Genomic DNA, 22,705 nt, shown 5'->3' on the forward strand with positions numbered 1-22,705 from the left:
GGACTATCGTATTGGGCTTCACACATCCCATCCTCAGATGTCACCCTGAGCTGTCAGTCCTGCAGGGCTCTAGTCCGCATTCTTCTTAGCAGTTATTTCCATTCCTGCAGCCTGTATTTTAGCCATATTTGTAAAAATTTCACCTGTAGCAAATAGGCTGGGGGAAAGGAGGAAAAGGCAGTAACCTGTGAACTGTCTAATTTTGCTAACCTGCAAGCTTGGGTGACATGCTTATGATAGTAGGTGGATGGAGCTGGAACAGGGAGATGAATGAATAAATGAAGCCAGTAAGATATACTGACTGGGCACCAGCTTCAGGTCCCATTGCTTGGGTTTGAATCCTATAACCTCCACTCTTACCTCTGTGACGCTAGGTGAGTGGCCTAGTCTTTCTAGGTCTCAGTTTCCTCATCTGTGAAATGGGGATTAGTAAATGAGAAGTAGTGGATAAAACACTTGACCCTATTCCAGATACAAAGTAAAACGCCAATACATGGTAGCGGTTATATGAGTTAAGACAAGTTCACAGTGACTAGTGTTTGGATTCCTTACTCTCTGTGCTTAATTCTTTGGATATTTCAGGAACTGTCTGTAGTGATGCATATGACTTCTCTGTTTCTTTTCAGAGTTAGCTTAAGTGATGGCAGTGATAGTGAAAGCAGTTCTGCTTCCTCACCCCTACATCACGAACCGCCACCACCCTTATTAAAAACCAACAACAACCAGGTAAGTTGCTGGGTTTGCACTTCTCAAGATTCTGCAGAACTAGAGGTTGATCATTTTTACTAAGCACGCAAAACTTTCCACCCCTTGAGTTTTAAACAAAGTCCCTCTTGATAGCAAATAAGTGGGAATCTACAGCCTTAGGAGTAAACATAGTTAGGGTAAAAGAACTTCTGTTGTCATGAAAAGTATGTTCCATTGGATGGGTTAATTAATTAGATGCAGGACGGGATGGTGACAAAAAGTGTTGCCCATTTATTCCTGATTTCTGTATATTTTCCCCCTCAGTTGTAAGGAGGCTGTTAAGTGAATAAGAAAGAATATGACTTTTGGAGCTATTATAAAGCCTGGTTCTTTGTTTTACTAATTTACAGTAATTTATTAGTGGGAAAATAACTTCTAACTTATCCTCAGTTTCCTCATTTGTAAATGGGGATATTAATATCTACCTTGCTGGTTACTGGGAGGATGACAAAAAATATATGTAAAGGGCATGAGGCATTGTTCATACCTTCTTGGCAAACAGTTGATGATAGATGGTTATTATTATAGGTGTTCTGCCTCTGTGTGCTCATCCAGGAAAAAGGATTATCACTTGGGATTGTAAGGAATAGTTTATAAAATACACAGTAAACAGTGGTCATTATCATTGCTGTTATAAATCAAGGTAAAGGAAAGCTTGCGAATTTGATGATCAACTCAGAATATAGTTATTTGGATAAGGTCTAGGCAGAACTTCAAAAGCTGTGATGAAGAGCTTTTGTTAAACAAATGATTATTTTAAATACTTGCTAAGATAAACTATTTTCAAGTATTGTAAAACCGTCATTATGCATTGCGTTGATACTCTATTACCATGTTATTCTTATTTCTTTGTTTAGACAGATTCCACATGACCTCTACAATAATTGCTTAATTCAAGTTACTGTATGAATGTTAACTTGAAAATAAAGGAAATGTGGTTTTGTAAAATTATTCTGCTTCACAGGTGTCCTACCTGTGATTTTAAATACACTTGCCCTTGAATTTGTGATCTTTGTTTTATGGGGAAACTGTGATTTTATAGCCGAAGCCTTTTTCATTTTAAATTTTGTGTAAAGCATAAGCAAAAATCTCTCAAAATTTAAAATTCCTCATTTATAAAGTTTATCTACAACTTAAAGCCTGCATTATTCAGTAGAAATAATATCAGTGTTCTTTACCTCACCAGTTACAGTTCAACTGCAATTTCTTTGTGACTGCAGGCCCAACCTCATCATCCATTACAGACTGGCCATTCAAGGAGGTGTGCATTCTTCTTCCTTATCCTAACTCCCCGAAGTCCATGTGCTTCCCCACCTCCAGTGCCAGCCATGCCCTTGGCCCAGCCAGCTTTCACCTCCAGTGTGGCTCCAAGTCAGGCGTTTCAGGGGAAAGTGAGGGCAATGGGTATAACCATCGCTGCCACTCAGTTGAGAAGAGCCCGGGGCTGGCTAAACTAGGTTACTTGGGTTTCTTATATTTATAAGTGTGTGCTTCAGTATGAGCTGGCAGAAGAATAGCATTCAGACCTCGAATATATTTTTATATCCAGTTCAAACCTATATAGGCCTAATTTCTGCTTCCAGTGGGTGGTATATTAAAATTAGTGTACTTCCTGGGCAGTGGCAGTGCCAGGAGTGAAGGGCATTAGGGTGTGCTTTTGTACCCCACAGTAGTCTCCTTCAGCATATTTTCCAGTCAGAGTTAAGACTCTGCTTGCTAAATAAATGCAGCTCCAACAAGCCCCCATCTTGCCCTGCAGACAGAACTGCCCCTAATCCCTTTCTGACGGGCAGTCTTGAGCTGGCCCTGGTTTCAGGGAAAGGTTTAGAGTCTTCGTCAGACTTTTTTTTTTATTAACCTGTCTAGCAGAATGAAAACAAAAATAAATGGTATCATCTATCTAGAAAGGGTAAAAATTACTTTATCCGATTAAATAGCATACCACTAGTTCCTTGGCATATGTTTATTTGACAAATGTAGCTTCACACATGTGAATCATCAATCTGTCAGGAATACTCAGTTATATGTCATTTTCTCCATACACCTATGAGCATAATAAGGAGGTCCATATGCTTTCACTTTTAACTAGTTTAGGGTAGGAAATAAATGTACCACAGGGTGCTTTCCTCCTTGGACCTATGTCTTAGAACTGGAGTGTGTTTTTTAGTCGTGTGTGTGTGTGAGATAGTGATGATGATGATGATCTGAAATTTCACATAAAAAAAGATGAGAACATACTGGGAAGGCCAAACTGTGACATGGGAAGACTCTTGAGTTTTCTTCTTCCATATCCCTTGGCTGTTCTCTGTCTGTAGGTTGATAATGGTCTCTCAAGTTTCTGTAAATTATCAGACAAAGCTGTGTTTTCCTTACCTTTCCTCAGTCTTCTAGGGACTAGGGAAGAGAGAAAGTGCTAATTGAGTCAAACATTTTCTAACTCTTGGAAAAAAGTGAGCAGAGAGAGAGCCACATGTCAACAAAGCAAGTAATTAACCTGAGTATTGTTAGGAGCTACTAGTGATCGTTAACATGAAAGACCCATCAGTAGAGAATCCATCTGCTGAATAATTGAGTTGTCAGTCCTCACAAAGGAATACAGAAAAATAATAATCTTGAAATTTTGACTCTCAAGCCGTATCCTCAGATTAAGGAGAGAAGTGCAACTCATCACAGTTCTATTTTCAGAGACTACCACGTGCATAAATGGTGCATCTCAGCAGTCTGGGTGGCTTTTTCTTCCCATACAGCTTAATAGGAAATAATAGTGCTGTGCCGTTTTAACCAAAGTTTTTTGTTTTTTGTTTTTTTAACTTCAAACCTTGTTATGTGAATTTCAAACAAAATCAAAATTCCAGATCCTTTTTGGCTGAAAGTGTAGAAGGGAGGGAGGTGAGGGGGCCTTAAAGGAAGGAAGCGATCCATGGGACCTGAGTTAATATTCAGAATATGATAAATCACTTATCAGCCTGCAAGGCATGTTGAATGAAATAAAAGAGTCTATCCAGTTAAACTGGTTTGAAATCAGCCCGTGGAAGACAAGGTGCCGTACTTTTCTATTCTGGAGTCGTTTCCTTAAAGATAAGAAATGATCATAAATAAAACAATTGTCTTCAGCATGGCTCAGCTCTCAGAATGAGGTTTTGACAAAGCTGTTTATTTTGGAGCAGGGAGAGATCAAAGCAGGAAGATTAACTGAGCCCTCTCTGGGCAGCCACTCAGTAACTCGAGGCGGATCACTGACACCCGGGGCTTTTGTTCCTGCCACTGCAGCTTCAGAAGAAAGAAACTAGGATTTCAATGTATTTGGGCCTTCTGTGCTGTAGCACTCACGGAATGTGTAGGGTGGGACTTCAGCGCCCTGAATGTTCTGTCTATTTTCTGCTTTGAAGAGAAGGTGGTGGAACTCTCTCAACCTAGTTAACAGCTCTATATGGCAAATAGAGAGTTCTCAGTCACTTGGCCCCCAGAGGGCAATGACTTGGGGGCCTGGAATGGAGGGGGGCATTCGGGGGTGGGATATGATGGGAACTAAATTCCATTTTCTAATGCACAAGGCAGGCAGGCACTGTTTTTTCCTCTTGCCTGAAATCGCAGCAGATCTGCTCTGCTTGGGCCCAGCCCCAGATCTGAGTTGGTGAGCAGTGCCATCTACTGACCTACTTACTCCTAGGTCTCAGCGCCAGTGTTCCCTTGAGGTCTCATTTTCAACAATAGAGAAGGAAATTCTGAATGTAGTGGGGTGTTTGGTTTCCTTTACAGTGAAGCATGTTAAAAAACTATTGCTTTGCCTCTGTGATTAAGTAATTTCCTTGTGTTGCCAGAAGTATTGTATTTGAAGTTAGCTTGGTCACATTGGTCTTCTGGTTATCTTAATGTTAAAAATGAAGAAATAAAGGCTATTCTCAGGCAAGATTCTGTTAGGAGCTCACTTCTTACTTATACATTTTCCTAAATTCAAAGGAATATGTACCCTTAGAGAAGTATTTGGTCTTTTCTAGAATGTCATCCTCAATAGATAAAATGTTTATTTGTAGTAGAAAATTTTACAGCTGAATGGAAACCTGGATGTTATCTTGTTCATCTCTCTCATTTTATCTCATTTTTTGAGGTTCAGAAATGATGAATGATGGGACTGGTACCTGAACTTGGGTTTCTGAGCCCAATCAATGCTCTTTCTACAAATTAAATTACAAAATAAATGTGAACTCATTTTAAAAATCTTTTTTGTGTTTTGGAAGATGGTAGACCTTTGAACAGAACTGGAGAGTGGTGTGTGTGTGTGTGTGTGTGTGTGTGTGTGTTAAAGCAGAAATGGATAAAAAGAAGAGCAGTAGGAATATGAGACTTCTTAAATATCTCCTTTATTTTGCATTTTCTTCCTTAATATTAGCTTCAGGTTATAATAACTCACTTGGTAATGAGGATATAATGAAAAAGACAAATTACTTTGCTTTTTATGTTTCTATACATTTGTAAACACTCATCAATAATTTCAGTGGGTCTCAACCATTTTAAGCAAGGGCCATTTAAAAATAGTTCCCTCATAATTCTCAATTTTGAAAATTCTAATAAATCAATTGCGTTTATTAAGTAATAATTTGTTTCTCCTCTTTATTAATTAGAAACGTAGCTCCCAACAGTCTGAACAGTACGCAAAACTGCTCTTCGTAACCTAAGCTACAATTGGGTCAGATAAAAGGAAAGGCACTTGATATTTATCATGGGTAAACACATCATTTCTTGAAATACAGAAGATAGTCCTAGCTCTTTATTTCTTGAGTGGGAGGATCCCAAGTTGGGAGCAACCAGTGTCACTGATGGCAACCTTCATTTCCATAGCTGCCTCAGTTTAGTGGATACGAGTGAGTACTTTTTAGAATCTGAAAGTCAGGTACAAAAAAGGGTATTTGAGTGTTTGTCTTATCATCCTTAGTGTACCGAGCACTGGTAGTCATGCTGAAACAACAGAATGAATAAGAAAAAATTCTTGCCAGAGGGGACTGTACTCCACTACAACTCAGCTGCTGTACATATGTGTGAGAGTGTTGTCACAAAAGAGAAGCAGCCTTGGAAGCTTAGATCAATTTCCTTATCTTCACCTTCTTTTTTTTTTTTTTTTAAGTTCTATTGCCCTGACTCAGCATTTCACATATACGTAATTTATTTTCCCAGAGAAAGTAAGATTAGAGGAGAAGAAAGAAAATGTATGGAGGAGAGATGCTCTTTGGAAAGGGATGTTATTATATGACATTTCATTTTATTTTAACATCTTTATTGGAGTATAATTGCTTTACAATGGTGTGTTAGTTTCTGCTTTATAACAAAGTGAATCAGCTATACATATATCCCCATATCTCCTCCCTCTTACATCTCGCTCCCACCCTCCCTATCCCACCCCTCTAGGTGGTCACAAAGCACTGTGACATTTCATTCTTAAGTCCCTTCGTTTAGGTGGCTGGTTAGCTAAGAAGTGCTAGAAATCAAATTTAACTGTGTTCTCTTTGATCCCTAGATTCTTGAAGTGAAAAGTCCAATAAAGCAAAGCAAATCAGATAAGCAAATAAAGAATGGTGAATGTGACAAGGTAGGTGTCCAGTCCATTACTGTGAGTGCTCCAGCACTGACCGTCTTCCGTTTCTTTGTGTTTCCCTTGATCATCCTTGCTGGTTCTCCTTTCGTTTTCTTCATCAGAAACGCCTGAAACCTCCAAATGACAATCACTTCTTCCCAATGCTTTGTAGTTTATTTTCCAAGTCTTGTTTATATCTCCAGTGTTAAGCCTGGCCTTACGCTATCCGTGATTGCCAAGGGATTTCAGGCACATTGAATTGGGAGGTGAGAGAATTGTAGTGCAGGTGGAGGGTTAAGGAATCTCAGACTTATGTGAGCAGGACATCTGATCCCAGTGCAGTGTGTTTTCCCCAAGTGTGCAGTCACGCATCCAAAATCTGACTTCAAGGGCTGTTGGGGGTTTGTGTCTCGTTGTGGGCAGGGTCCTCACGTGCTTTGCAGGGGCGGGCCTGGCTAATGCTTCACAGACCTTTCTTTTGCCTTCATTGCAAATGGCACTCGGAACATCCAGGCATTTATGCTAACAAAGACCATGAGTCTGAGTATACGGAGGTGCGCCCCTGCCTTTTCAGGGGAGCTCTTGACAAAGCAGATGCTAATGTGGATAGTGACCTCTATTTTTCATAAGACATTCTTCTGTCCTGTTACTTGCTGTTCTTCACTAGCAATGTTAGATATGACCAGGAGGGACCCAAGAGGGCTTTTTTCTTTTCAGTTTGCCCTGACATAATTGATAATGTGCATCAGTACTTCCATATTCAAACTTGGGCTTTTTTCTGTTAAAATGCTTCTAAGATGGAAGAATAGTTAAAAAAAAGAAGGAGTGTAGACTGTGATAATACATTTAAACTCACAATTTTTCATTGAGTTCCCCTTCTCTCTGTAGAGGCATTGTTGGGAGAGGGGGAACCTGCTCACTTGAACCTTGTTGAGAGCAAATAAGTGCAAGAATTGCCCTTTTTATCAATAAAAAGCTGGCTTGAAAAGTTAACAGTTGGCCAAGAGATTTGGTCTGCAAGGGCCTTGGGCAGTGCGTCCACACAGCCTGGGGTAGAGGGTAGTATGTGGAACCTCTAACCACTGCTTGTGTGTTCTTATTTGTTTATTCTTTTATTTTTGAACTGCTTCCTTAAAGTGCTTGTTCTTTGAGGGGGATGCTGTTCTCTTTCAGGCATACCTAGATGAACTGGTAGAGCTTCACAGAAGGTTGATGACGCTGAGGGAAAGACACATTCTTCAGCAGGTGAGAAATGCTTTTTAACACAACCCTTTCCAGAAACATCAAGGCCTAGTTTGTCCTGGGCTAGTGTAATAGCACCTGGAGGCCACGCCAGGTGGCCTTCTGAAAGCCCCACACTCTCAGAACTGGCCCAGTGCCACCTGCAAAGTAGGTGGTGGTGGTGGGTTCATTTCCGAGGCTGCCCAGAAGTCTGCTTTGGGGCTTCCACGGTACGATGAAAACTGGGCACATGAGGAGGTGATGATGCTGGAATATACTGATCCCTTAGCCGTCTGATGCTGTCATGTGGGCTGAGGGAGGGGAAGGTAGGAATGCAGAAACCTTTGGGGCCAGGCTTCTGGTTTCGTGGGAAAACAGTGATAAGAATTGCAGTCAAGTGCTGTAAACATTTGTGATTCAATTTAGTAACCTTTGCCAATGCTATTCTAAGGAAAATAAATATTTTCCTCATTTGTCTTATCTTGTATAACATACATTCTATTATTATGAACTCAACTGTAGAAGACTTGTAGAGTGGGGAAACTTCTATTAGTACGATTTGATGTTTTGAGAAGATAAGAAGGATGGTTTTTAGTTCTCATAGTTACAGCACATGCGTCCATTGCATTAACAGTGGCTATTGATAAAATAATTTTTCTTTCACACCCAAAGAGAAGGTTGGGTTCTAAATTCCAGGGTAGGTTTGTAGATTTTTTTGCTGCTTGAATTTTTTTTTTTTAACTACTTTCAAATGACTTGCAATTAGTACTTAATCTACCCCAGCTGTGTATGGGTTACTTTTTTTTTAATGTTTAATGGCTGATGGTCACATTTCTATTTTGTGTACATTTTTGCTTAAATCTATAAACACATGCTCTCAAACTTTCCAAGTTCCCTGATTGGTCTGATAAGCTTTTTAACCCTTCTAGAGTTTCAGATTTGAACAAAAGACTATAGACCTATATAATTCTTAATTGGGGATAAGTTGCATTTCTTGCATTTCTATCTCAGTGCGTAATGGGTCGGGGAGCAGGGTTTGAGTGGCTTACCTTAAGACATATCCTAGTATTTTGATAGCATTTTTCTTCAGCTTTCTTCTGTGTAACTGAAAATTGTTCAGCCTGCCACTTACCAATTATTTGGGGCTCATTGCCTGAATGGTGATGGTAAATCTATTAGCTGACTTTCCCATCCTTTCCCGAACACCAGCTCTGAACCACTGTGGAGCAGTTGTCTAATAAAGCTATGACAGCACAAGTTGGGCCCAAATAGTGCGTCTCGTAGGAGAGCGAGACAGGTGTTTGGTCAGGGTTGGGACCCCTTCACCAGGAAAGCCAACCAGTGAGTTGAGGATACTAGGCTTTTGAGCAGGGTCTTACCTTGGGGTGTCATTGGCATTCCTAATTTCACACTGTCCTTTATTTTGACCTTTGAAAGACTTGGGAGGGAAGGTGGCTTACTGGAGAATTCCATCGAAGTGGATTATTTTAGTGTTCTAGAGGGAGAGAGTGATATCTATGAATTTTTAACCTGGCATAAAGGCACTCCAGGGCCCACAGCGTTGCACCCTAATTGCATTCCCAGGCCAGCTGAAAGCTCTCCGTCTTTGGCCTTTTGCCTTGTAATGCAGCTGAGACTTGTGATTATGATACCATGATGCATGTCCCGTCACGGTTTACTGCTTAATTAATTCCTATTGTAAAACATAGAACTATTGAGGACTAATGTTATTCTCCACCTTGAGCACTGCTCATCTTGTGGACTGCATTCCACAGAGTCTGTGTATTAGCCACACAGACCCCAGCACCTGAGACAGGATTTCTGGTGAGCTCAGGATCCCATCCCAGGTCTTTTCCTATTAAATACATCCTGTCAAAAAATCTGACCTGACACTTTTCTTTGGCTCACAAAAGGTGGTTAATATCTTTGTTTTATTCTGGGGACATGCAGTGCTGGCACCCAGCATCTAGATTAATGAACAGAAAGCGCTGGATCAAGAGAGGCTGTGTTCTTAAGGCCCTTTTCCATAAGGTAAAAGTATAGTACAGTAGACACAGTCAAAACCAGAGATGTTCGTACCTCGGACTGACTAATAATTTGATTCTTCTTTAAACCACATGTTCCACATTCATTTGGAAAGGGAGATTGAACACTTCTAAACTCCCTTGGAGTTCCAGCTCTGAGTCTGGATTTGCATCCTCCTTAGGAGAAAAACAAAAAACCTCTGAGGAAAACCAGGGCTTCCTTAGAGGATGGTTCGGCAATTTAGGTAACGGCTATTATACATTTAGAATTTTCTTCAGGGAGTTGGGGAATAAATGGTATATCAGAGTGTTCTAACAACATGGAAAACTCTCCCTGAGAAGTGTTTTCTCCAGGATGCCTCTTAACCCAGGGTAGGGCACACGCTGTCACACGGTAGACAGGGCTTCCCCATCCATAGCTGGGGCCATTCTCCAGGAAGTCCTAACTTACCCCAGACCTGACTCCCCACCAGACAGAAGCAGTTAAAGCAAAGCTTGTTCATTACTTCCCACTCAGCAAAGAAGCTCCTTCGGGTGGAAAGAATACTGTTTTGTTTTGTTTTTTTAACATAAAAAAGCATAATCAGACTACAATGCATCTGCCTTTTAATAATTTTTATGACTTTTATAACCAGGATTGGGGGAAGGAGCTACAAACTTAACAAGTGGAGCTTACCCTGTTTAAAAAAAAAAAAAAAAAAAAGGCCTGCGTGGTACCCCCTCCAAAGCTGACGTGGCAGGAAATAATCCATCACAGATGTTTTCACAACAACCATCATCTGAAGAATGAGTTAAGCAGTATACATACGCCTCCTTTTCCACTACCTATAATATACCATGTGCCCTTGCCTGCTTTCCTTATCTGCGCTCAGTCTGTCTTTTATTATTGCTATTATTTTGGAGCTGGATTCATCATTGCAGTACGATGCAGGGTAACGACACCAAGGTAGAGCCACGGTGCATCAGCAGAGCGGGGATTCCTATAGACAGGCAGCGTGGCGTCCTTCAGGGACCAGCAGGGTGGTGCTTTTAGGCTTTGTGGCTGTGTCATTGCAGTGAAGCACGTTAACGTGGTGTTTCTGATGTTCTGACTCTTTCAGGATTCATGGAAAGGCACCCACATTTATTTTTCTTTATGAAGTCTTTACTTAATTGAGGGTGTAGGTTCATGCTCTAATAATTCAAATCATTAATGCTGTTCCCATTGGAAATAGTCCTGAACGCCCCATCTGTTGCCACCGCTACTACTTTAAGGCTGTCTCTGCCTCCGCCTTGATGCATTCTTATAAGCTCCCATAAAAATGCAGGGCTCATTTAGTGAGATTGATAAGATCCCCTTCATTTCTTTGCGTGTTGTGGCTGCAGGCGGGCTGGGGGGTGTTGGTTGTGGAGGAGACGCGAGGGCTGTGATTGAATCCCCAGAACCTACAAGGTAGTACAGTGCACGTGAGATGACGGGGCCGAATATCCTAGTGGGCAAATGTGTTTATTTGCTTTAAAACCAAGTGGCCTTTTCTAGAAGGTATTTTTTATTACTCTGTCTTCTGCCTATTGCTAAGTAATTAGTGAGCAACTATATTGAGTCACAGAAATTTATTTTTTTAAAGGGGTGAGTTACCTGCCATTTTCAAGGGAAAATGGAGGGCTGTACTTCTTTATCCCCACATTGTGGTTTTAGTTTGTCATTTCAACCACTTTACTTCAGCTACTGCTCTCCCTGCTTTCTTCCCTCCCTCCTGCAGACTTTTATTATAATTTTTTTTTAATTTCAAGGAGGTCTTTTCTGAGCTTTAGCTTCTGGCATTTTCCCTGCTTCATTTGTTTTAGTGCTAATGAAATGGCTAACAGTCAATGAGGGGCAGAGGGAAAAAAGCACTGGGTCTGAAAATTCATGTGCTATATAGTTACCTCCCAGATAATTAAGGATAAGTTTATGTTTACATGGTAATCATAATCATGTTGCCCTCATCTGTGTAGCAATTTGCAGTTTATAAAGAAGCTTCATGTTCCGTATATTATTTGATCCTCTGAACAACATTGTATGATAGGTAGAACAGGTGGCATTGTCCCCATTGTACAGATGAGGAGACTGAGGCCCAGGGGTTATTGTGTTCTGTCCAATGCCATTCAAATAGTGAGCAGAGTCAGAATTTGATATGCCAAATTCAGGATTCTCTGTTCTGAGTGCTTGGTCATTTACCTACTGACCAGCTAGTTGAGGAGAGGATTCACACTCTGGAATAATTGTCATTTGCTTCCATTGTATAAATTGAAAGGCTATTTGTTTTCATCGCGAAAGAGCTCTCTGAAGAGGCTGTTTGTTTCTATACTGAAGTTTACACATTTTCACTCCGTCTATAGTGTTTCTACACAATGTAGCAAAAAAGATAATTTACTCTGGAAAGTACTTTTAATTCAATCGATGTTAAATATGTATTATAGTAAGTATTTGATTGCCTTGAAAGTCTTCTGTTTGTGGACAGAGCTGTGTATGTGTGTTTCTCTATGTATATAGACGTGTGTGGCTGACTTACCTAAAGCGCTGTTTTAACTATTTACTAATAAAGCAAATGAGGGTTCATTTTAGATCTTTTAGTGTTAATAATAAGATCTAGCTTGATAAATTCTTATGTGAATATCACACTTTAACCATTACTGGGAACACCCCTTCTGATATTCTCTTGATGCGTGTGATAGAACGCTGAGTCCAGTGGTTTAAGCAAGTAAGGCTCCCTCTCCGCCCTGCATCCCCCCCCTTCCCCACCACCCCATATAATAATAAGCCTGGAAGTAAGTGATTCATGGTCAGTGTGGTGGAAAAGATGCTACTGAGGACATAGACTCCTCGCCCTCGTGCTCTGCCATCTTTCACATCTTGCATTCGTCCACTTGAGGGGACGACAACTGCTGCACTTCCAGGATGGCATCTTCATTCCATACAGGAAGGTGGAGCAGAGGGCAAAAGCCTCATGCCCATTGTCCATACCCTTTCGAAAATTTTCCTAAAAGGCCAGTGACTTCTGACAAATAAGCTGTAAATAGCAGTGTCTGCCCAGTGCTGCAAGTGGGTCTCGGAGGCAAGTATATAGCTGGGCATATTGCCACTCCCAGAAAATCAAGCTTCTGCTAGTAAAGAAGAAGGGATAAATGGATATTAGGTAGGCAGTTTGCTGTGTCTGTCATGATTTTGCAATGGGAGTAACTGATTTTGTTATTAAACCCATAGTTATATCTGTAAAAAAAATAGTTCCAGAGGTTGAATAAGGCAGTAACAGCTCAGTCTGGAGTTGCGCAATTAATTGGATTGAGGTTCACTATGTCTTATGTTTCTGCGGCAAATATGTCAGGAATAGGGAGCACATTTTCTATTGAGAGCCACTGACCCATAGGGAATAGTTCACAAATTTACTGTTTTTTTAAAGAAAACTAATTGTAAGAAGAAAAGGTCAAAAGTTTCCATTCTGCTTTTTCAACCGGAAATTAGGTAATCTAAAACTTCATTGAATAAATAATAGGCTGAATAATTAAAATGATTCCTTTTAAGATGATTGTACTAAAGAGAACAGAAGCATATGATAGAAAAGGAGTAACAGACAACTAAAAATAAGCGAAATGGTTTGCCAGTTGGTTTCTCTGTGCAAATACTTTTTCTTTCACCTTGATGTGGATTTTCCTCTCTCCCCGACAAAGCTTACTAAAATCAACCCCCCTCCATCCCAATTTACTCACAACAAACATACCTAGAACCCATACTATCCAGGCATAGCATCTATTTCTGTCAAAATTATTAGTAAAATAGGAATAGAAAGACACGTAACATGATAAAAGATTCTTTCAAACCCATAACCAACATCACTGTTAATGTTGAAACCTTAGAGGCATCCTCCCGAAAGCCAGGCAAGACCAATAGTGCCTCTGTCACCACTTTCGTTTATCATATTTCTGGAAGTTGGAGCCAATTCAAAAATGAGGTATAACTATTCCCAAATGGGGAGACAAAGGCATCCTTTCTTTCTGCAGATGATACTTATCACCCCAGATACTCAAGTGCATCAACTGAACGTGACTAATGGAACAAATATAGATTTTTATTTATTTTTTGTCAAAGCATAACAAGATGTACAGCTAGATGAATTTTAACAAGGTGAATGCATCTTTTGTAACGAGCACCCAAGTCAAGCAACAAAACAGTTCCAGCACCCCAGAAGGCTTCCTTGAGCCCCTTTCTAGTCACTACCCATGATCTTCAGGAGGTGGAAGTGTAGACGGTTTTATTCTTTTTCTTTGTGGGTTCTTGAGTTTTCTAAACTTTCAACAGTAATGTAATCAGAAAGAAAAATGATCATTATATATATATGTGTCTGCGTGTATGTACTTTTTCTATAAGGAGTTCTGTTATTTCTAGGCTGGAGTTTCCTTTCATCTATTAAGTACAGCCACTGTCCATTGAGTCAGTAACTAATTTTGAAAAGGGGTCTTGAAATTCTATCTCCCACTAGCTACCCATTCTCACTCCCACCCCTATAGTAAAAGGGTCTGTTGATGACTTGGAAGTAGGAATCAGTTTAAAGACTATGAATGAGAACAGGTAGTTTGCTCTCATTGAGAAATTCAAAGGGTTAATATTCCTTTGACCTACCAAATTGGCTAAGAAGTAGTTTGGTGCTATTACCAGTATAGGACCTTCCTGCTGTAAATGAGACTATTAATCACTTGGTTCCATATTTGACTCCCTCCATCTCTCTCTCTTTGCCTTTTGATGTCTATTGCTTATTGCCTAAACTTTCTCTTATTTACTCCTCTAGATTGTGAACCTTATAGAAGAAACTGGACACTTTCATATCACAAACACAACATTTGATTTTGACCTTTGCTCGCTGGACAAAACCACAGTCCGTAAACTACAGAGTTACCTGGAAACATCTGGAACATCCTGAGGCTATAACAACTGGATGCATCAAAAACTCTGGGGTTTTTTTTTTGTTTTTTTTTTGGTTGTGATTTTTTTTCTTGTTTGTTTATATGGAAACACTCAGAATGATGCAACCAAAAGGGAAAAAATAAAAAGCAAACAACCTTCAGCTTTATTTTTCTTTAAAGCCAGTCATCATCTCTTGATAAAGGAGAGGTTAAGCAAACCAGCCTCAGCGGACCACTCTTCTCTCCAAGGAAATCCCCGGGAAGAGATAGCCTGGATAGCCTTGAAAACAAACAGATCAAATACAACACGAGAAAACTTAAAGAATGTGTATGGTATCATGTATCTCTCTGTGGTGGTTCATTCCACAGGACGAATGCATATTCAACACACTGCCTTATTACATAACTGATCTATTTATTATCGCATACAGATATTCTAGAGTCGTTGAGGGAATGACACCACAAGACATTCTAAGTACTCGGTCCCGTGGATGCTCTTTCAATGCAGCGCCCTTGCCATCCCAAGCCCAGTGACCTTACTCGTATACCGTGCCACTCTCCACCAACTTTTTCCAAGTCCCTTAACTCGTTGCAGTCTGTATTTTCCACCTTGTTTTTCCAGTCCCAGGACACAAATGATCAACTGGGGGGACCAAATAGCCACCCTGATTTTCTTCTTTGTGGTCTTTTTCCTGAAAGTTGGGGCCCAGTCCTTGGCTGTATCCATATAATGATCTTGGACCATGGTTAGAAAACGCACCAAATAGGATCATACGAATTGCTGTCTAGCCTTAGTCAATAAACCTGTAGGACTTTTAAACGAACGTGTACCTGTAAACGTCCTGCATCCAGCATTGTTGAGATGTCATCAACATCCTTGTGTCTGTTTTACTGTTACGGTATTAGGTAAATATGGAAGTGAATGCATTCCACAGGATCATAATTTTTAAAAGAGGAATTCTGGTTCTGTTTTCTAAAGAAATGTTGTAGAAATTCTTAATTTGGTTCTATTTATTAGTAAGAGTTTCAGCTTTCTTCGGCTGCCAGTGTGTTACCCATCTTTACCATAAAACCTGGAAGAAGAGATTTTTGTTTGTTCACATATGATCCTCTTAGACTCTTTTATATTTGAAAAATTAAAATCTTTCTTTGGGGGAAAATTCTTGGTTATTCTGCCATAACAGATTATGTATTAACTTGTAGATTCAGTGGTTCGATACCTGTTTAGTCACTTGCTTATGTTTCCAGAAGGATTTCTTGTATTGGTGAATATAAAGATGGTTGGGGAGGGGGGGATATTTTTGTTCTTGATGTACCCTGTTTTGAAACTAGAAATCTGTCCTGTGGCATGCAAAAGAAAGCAAATTATTTTTAAAAGAAAAAAAAAAAAACCAAACCAAAGTACTTTTGGTGTCATTATTCTATTCTCTCCATAAGTGGAGAATGCAAAATGAGAACAGTTCATCTTCCAAGTTTTTGCTAGGAATTCAACCGAAAAGAAAAGAAACGAAGAAATACTTCTGGATCCAAAGGTTCGTTCACTGGATCAGCCTTAAGAAAGTCTCTATGTGTGCTCATGGACCAGTATCTCCCTTGTTTATTCCCATGCCAGATGCTGTCTTTTCATACAGAGATTAACTAGTGTCTGTACAGAAAATGGTCTTTCCAGACCCATTCTTTTGGGCAGGAATGTAAATGCAGATTGATAATGGAGTTATTTCTGCATTTCAACAAGGGGATTTTTTTTTTTTACATTGTTTCTTTCTATCCAGAGACACTATCTTTTCCTTTAAAAAAATTATAATACAGCCATGCTCCTTGTAAATTACTTTTCAGAAGCATCCCATTGAGGACAAGTGTACTTTTTCAATAACGTTATGACTCTTGATGATTGGCATGACCGACCTTGAAGCATTTGTTTTGTAGTCGACTTCTCAATGTTTAATTACAGAGAAACTTTCTGAGTCATTTTGGACATCAGGTGACTGATGAATTGAGTGGTTTTAGTTGTGTTTTGTTTCCTTTTTTAACTTTACAGGTGAAAGGGGTGGGCAATGCTTATATGGAATTTTTTGCAACATTTAAAAATTTCTAAATGCTAATCCACATATTCTAATTAAGCCAGAAATGTATGTGGTTTAACTAAAATATCTATATAGCTTAACTAGAAATGTATATATGTAGTTTGGGCCATTTTTATTTTTGTATCTAAATTGTGTGGCCAAAACCATGATTTGGCAATGTAAAGATTTTTTTGTTCCCCAGGTTACTAACCAAGAAACTGGTTAACATAAGTAACCAGACAAAAAGGATAGCAAGAAGGGAAGCTATTACGGTGATAAACTTTAGACCTAAAATTTAGGTAATAAAGTAAATGTCTTCAGAATATCATCTGTAAATTAATGAAATTCAGGAAAACTTGCCCTTCTGTTATTCATAGAGAAAGCAACATGAATTTTCCATGAAATTCCAATAGAATAAGAGTCATGCTGTTGAGTTTTTAGAAGTTGAACTCTTGCTCTCATCTAATTTTTAAATGCAGAAATAATAAATCCCCTTTCCATTAAATTCAAATAGTTATACTTAACCCACTCAGTTCTGCCACATTTATATACACTCACCTTTGAAACCTGTTAAAAGATTTTTGGCATGCGTGTATTCTAACGGTGGCTTTGGTTTTTTTAAGCACAAAGGGAAAATGGCAGGGTTTAATTTTTTGGTCTAAATAAAATTAATTGGGTGAGTGTGACTATGGTTTAAGCCAGCCAGAGTATGATAAACGTTCTTTAAATTTTCCCCCAGTAATTTGAGGGGAAGGAAACATGTACAGAACTTTTTCCCCCTTATCAATTACCTTTTGCCCCTGGTTTCGCAGCAGGGTATGTATGAGAGGGGGTGCTTCTATCTTAGCATATAGCAGACGTGTTAGCAGCAGAAATGCTTGCAGCTGTTTTGTTTCTTCACCATAATCCACCTCTCTCTCTCTATGCAGACAAATAGAGATGTCTATATATGCTTGCATATTGTGTCAAAGTTGGGGAGAACATAAAAACTTAAGATCAGGAAACAAAAACTGTAGAGGAAAAAAGTCCTAGGAGAGTGTCCTAAACATTTTAAAATTGCGAAGCAAATCTCTCTACTCTGAATAATTACCCACATTTTGTAGAAAGAGCCAATAAAGTTGGTTCTCTTGCACTAAAAACTTTCTTCCACCAAAAATGTTGCTCCTGATAACTTTTACAGACCTAGCTACTCTTTAAAATAGACAGTTTAGGCGGGCATAACATCCCACATACTGTTTCAAGCCCCGCATATGTTAACAAGTTGACATATTGTTTAAGAGAGACTTTATTCATAAATGTTTTAACTCTCCCCAGGTGACAGAGTTGGATGTTCAGTGTTGGAAGTGGTCAGTGCTGGTGTTGGGTGATGTGTGTTCCTTTTTCTCACTGTGGAGGTGACCAGCTCTGGACTAGTTTGCTGCATGCTCGTTACTTTCCACCCTTAGCATTTTTGTGTACTAATGCTTTGTGCTCCATATGTACACACATCTTATCATCTTGCTTTGGACTGTTGCTCTAAAGCTATGAGTATAATGACTACTACAGCTGACACGAATGCTGAGGAGTCGATGCCCATGATTTAGTCTAGTCGGGCTGGAAGTCTACATCTTCTGACCTCTTTTGTTTTATATGATGCCTTTTTATCACGTAGGCACTGCCGTCCCCAAATATCCCTTGTAAAGATGCATTGAAGAAGTCAAAGGAAGACAAAGCCACCTCTGTCTGTAAACTGTAAATATGTATTTTGGCGCTTGTACTCCAGTATTCTGAAAATAGAGTTATGATGGAAATGCTGACAGATCCTTAACGGTGGCCAGAGCTACCATGCAGTGCAAAAATAAATTAAGTAAATTGTATTCTTGAGATTAACAGTGCAAGGCCAGTACGTTTTATAAATCTGTCAGTATCTTTTTTTTAATGGAGTGTGTATGTGTAGTTATGTTGAAAGATACACTGTGTATGTGTGTGTAGATGCTATTATGTGAACTACAAGGCATTCATCAGATGTATTTCCCATCTCTAAAACCCATGTTGAAATGTAAGTACAGATGGACAGAAATAGGTGTTTCACTTAAATTCATATCGAATGTGTTGTGGCTCCGTTTTCTTAAGAATTCAGTAAGACTGTACGTTGTAAAGAGTCATTCGACCGAAGTTTGGTTTCCCTTTGCATACAGGAAAGATGAGCCCCCAGCCTTTCTCAAGAAGTGACGCTGGTCTTAAGGAAGAAAGAATGGCGAGATCAGAACCAGCTGAGAGCACAGTTCGTGCCCCATTCATCTGTGAGTCCCTAGGGTCTAGCACCACTTTCTGTGTCCTAAAACCAGTACATTCTTTAAGCTCTGCAGAGACTGGACAAGAAATGGTAGGGTACATTCTTGGAATAAACCAGGTTACTTGTGCATGGTGTTTTTTTTCTTTTTCCCCCTATTTCTCCCAGAGGTTTTGTTCATAAACTAAACAAAGGCCTTGCGTTTACTCTAGTGACAAGAAATGCTACCTTGCTTGGACAGGAAGGAGAAAAACTACTTCAACAAAGAGAATAGAATACTTTCAGTTTGGCAAGGAACCAAGGAATTGGATGTAATGCTCTATGTAATGCTCTTTAAGAGTAAGGAGACATTAGATTTGAGAAACTCACCTTATCTTCAGGCAACAAGCCATGAGGGGATGATAGTGGACTGCCTGGTATCTTATCAACTAGCAACTGATTTTAGGTGTGGAAACACCAGTCCCAGATGGGCTTGGCTGACAGTTAAGCTTTTGAATGACCAGACTTGAATTGGACTAATCTCTTCCCTTGTTTCAGCATAGATATTCATTTGTTTATTTTAAAATAATGGCCTGGAATTTTCTGCAGCATGGAGAAAGTCAGGGTGGGCATCCTGGGCCTGCTGAAGACAACTCAGGTTGTCGTCTCCAAGTGCTCTCACACGGGAAGAGCACTGAGCCCCAGTTCCCCCCAGTACATTTGTTTCACCATCTCTCAGAATTATGGTCCCACTTGGATACGCAAGGAGTCCTGGAGAGAGATGGCAGCTCAACTGAGGCCTGACGCCAAGACCTCTCTGCTTGGGAATTTGGGGATATAGTGTCCAAAACTAATGAGCTGACTAGTGGAGTAGCTACGGGTATTTTATGGGTCTCCTTGCCTGGAATACCACCCAAATAGAGAAGCCTGAGCACATTTCAAGGCTTCTGCCTTCTCTGCCTGCTAATAGTATCCACACCTTCCTGTTTATGTGGCCCCTTCCCTTTAGGGCCATTTCCAGTCTTTTCCAGAGGTTGTTAACTTGCCCTGGGCTGTCGGCTCGGCCTCTTGGTCTTAATTTCCCCTTAATTAGAGAAGGGTGACCAATGTGGTTCCCACGCGGTAGGGAGAGACGTACGTGGCACAAACGGAAAAACACTCCAGTAATTATAACTGGGCCCAAATAACAACAAAAATAATCTACCACCTGAATGGGAAGGCTCCTTGAGTCCACGTTGATGATAACGCAGGGCGCTGGGCCGTCAGCACGGAATAGGTGGCCACAGGGACTGGGGAGATAGTGGTGAGTAAAGGCAAAGCAATTTGCTCCTTTTCCCTCGTAATCATGTCTTCCAGCACATGCGGGCCTCCACTGCAGGGCTCTGAAGTTTCAAAAGGGTAGAAAAGGATAAATCCAGGCCATTAAAAGAAAATAATCAAAGCTATTGAAAAGATAAAACAAATGAGTCGCACTAAAAGGGCCGTCTGTGCAAGTAATAAGGTTGAAATACTGATACTGATTTCCTAGCCGAACAGCATTCCTCACACATGTGGTTTGTGTATCCGCGTCTGGGTGGGTGGTCTGGTGAGAAGTGCTAAATGCAGCAAGATGGCTTAGTTTTTGAGCAGTGGAGGGAAGCTTTGGGACAGGCTCAGCCCGTGGCATCTATAGCCCCTGCAACATAAAGAGGCTTTCCTTTTGCTTTGTTCCAGGAGGGAAAGTTTTAACTTGGCTTATTCATTTCAATATGAGTCTCTGTTCTGCACAGAATCAAAGGGTAGGAGGTTTGTGTGTGTGTGTGTGTGTGTGTGTGTGTGTGTGTGTGTGTGTGTGTGTGTGTGCATGTTTTTTTTTTTTTTAAGCACCTCCGTGTTCCTCGTCCCACCCCTAGGGGGTGGGAAGTATGGCATAGAATGTGATAACTCTCCGTTTGTTCTAATTTATTCTCTGGGTGCTAGGCAACTATACACGTGTCTTTGGAAAGAAAGTGATGCTATTTTAAATAGCACCTCAGTCTAGATAGGACAGGAAAGAGTATTAAAGGCACATATGATGAATCCAGTCCACAAACAAAAGCCAAAGGCAGATGGACTCCCCCGGAGGCACATATATATTAATGACAAATGAAGTACACTCAGTTCAAAGGGGAGACTTGTTAAGGGAAACTTCTACTCAGAAAACAAGGTGCCCATCGATTCATGGCTTTTGACAGACATGGATCATTGCCAACTCATATCTGAAGACAGATTGCTTCATGAATATTCCTCAGAATTGGTGACTGTTGTGGTCTTTATTTTGAATATCCATCACTTGGGGGGATAGATCATTGCTTTCCACATTATAATATTTATTTGTTTACAGGTTTATTGCCTTTCTCCCCCACTAGAATGTAAGCCTGATGAGCACAAGGGCTTTGTCTTGTTATACTGCTGACTCCAGGACCTAGAACAATTCCAGGACAGACTAGGCACCCATATTTGTTGAGTGAAAATGTGGGAGTATTCTGTAAAACATGGACCTCTTTTGACATTTTATGAAAAAAGGTTTTGTGTTTAAGTAAGTTTAGAAAAACTGCCCACGATTTGACCCTCTTGGAAATTCATGACGCGCTACTCTGTTAAATTTCTGGGAAGCCATATATTCTGCCAACAACCACCAAACTTGTTTACTTGAACACAGTATTTCTCAAATTGTATGTAACACAACAGTAGTTAACACAAGACAATAATAGATGTTTTGCTTTGAAGTTCCTTCATCAACATAATTTTTATACGATATTTCATTCTTCAAGGTTTACAACATAAGTTGGCATGCTACAGGTTCACAGAAGGACAGCACAGCTGTTAATATCCCCAGAAATGATTTTCTGGGTTAGGTGACCATGGTTCAAACTGGAACATTTTTGAGAAGGAAATTGGACACTATTAGTAATTATCCCAGGACAACGTGAGTAACTGGGGCTGTCTTTGACAAACCAGGGTATGTGGTAGGTCATCCTATTTCCAAGGAACGCACTTTGGGACGTGGCAGAACTGAAGATTTACCCTCAGATTTCTGTTTCTATCACTTAGGCATGTACATGATAAAGGGTGGTTGGGCTCTTTATGGTAACAGAAGAGCATCCCCATGGTGGTAGGGGCAGATCCTTAGGATCCAGGGTGTAAAAGCCATTTCCAATGTTGCTGAAGAGCCATGGTGGTTGAAGCCATCCCTCACTCCCCCACCGCTTCCCCTGTGTTAGCCTATCATTTGAATAGATGAATAGGCCAGTAGACGATCAGTCCTTTCTACAATATATGCAACATACAACATATTGGGTCCCTGGCCCTGTTCTCAGAGCCTATTGCATGCTGAGGTTGTGGTGTTTTTCCAAACAGGATATCTGACGCCTTTGCTCAAGATACTACCTCTTCATTGCCACCTGCTGAGTCACTCTGCCTGCTGCTGCTGCTTCCTGGGAGTCGACAACCTCTCCCCACTCATTGCTGGAGCTGCTCAGTTGGCAGGTTCTCTCACTGTTGGACCATGTTCTGGAATTTTGGTGCTCTCTACTCTGCCTCTAGGTCCTGCTACCTGGTATCCTTTGATGTTTTAGTGGTTCCAAGTTGCACGGGTATAATTGCTAGTATAGATAGAACAAATACTCCAAAAGTGTTGAATGAATGAATGGCTGTAAATAAACCTCTTGGCTTGCAAGGGGGTTGCTACATAGTCATTCTCTGATGCCTCTTTCTCCAAACTTCTCTTATTCTGCTACTGTTTTAAAGGTAGTGTATTATGATGACAAAAATCACAGACATTGGAATCAGAAAGGCTTGGTTTTGAATCCCAGAGCTGCCACTCCTAGCCCTAAAGCCCTAACCTTTCCTGCCCCTTGGTTTTCTCATCTGTGAGATGGGAATAACAAAT

The 22,705-nt window shown here is 40.3% G+C and overlaps 1 protein-coding gene across 3 annotated transcripts in view; it reads left to right on the forward strand.

Annotated features, from left to right (window-relative positions):
* The window catches only part of MLLT3 (MLLT3 super elongation complex subunit), a 265,836-nt gene extending 246,890 nt beyond the window's left edge, over positions 1 to 18,946 (forward strand). For 2 of the 3 annotated variants that reach the window (XM_073806090.1, XM_073806091.1), the window contains exons 8-12: positions 627 to 726; positions 1,934 to 2,008; positions 6,260 to 6,331; positions 7,490 to 7,561; positions 14,367 to 18,946. In XM_073806090.1, coding sequence (XP_073662191.1) covers positions 627 to 726; positions 1,934 to 2,008; positions 6,260 to 6,331; positions 7,490 to 7,561; positions 14,367 to 14,498 — 451 coding nt within the window. In that variant the 3' untranslated portion in view covers positions 14,499 to 18,946. The remainder of the gene's footprint in view (positions 1 to 626; positions 727 to 1,933; positions 2,009 to 6,259; positions 6,332 to 7,489; positions 7,562 to 14,366) is intronic. The other variant, XM_033858051.2, reaches the window with a different exon arrangement.
* Positions 18,947 to 22,705: the final 3,759 nt, after the last annotated feature.

Source organism: Tursiops truncatus, chromosome 6 (genome assembly GCF_011762595.2).
Source record: "Tursiops truncatus isolate mTurTru1 chromosome 6, mTurTru1.mat.Y, whole genome shotgun sequence".
Taxonomy (NCBI): Eukaryota; Metazoa; Chordata; class Mammalia; order Artiodactyla; family Delphinidae; genus Tursiops; species Tursiops truncatus.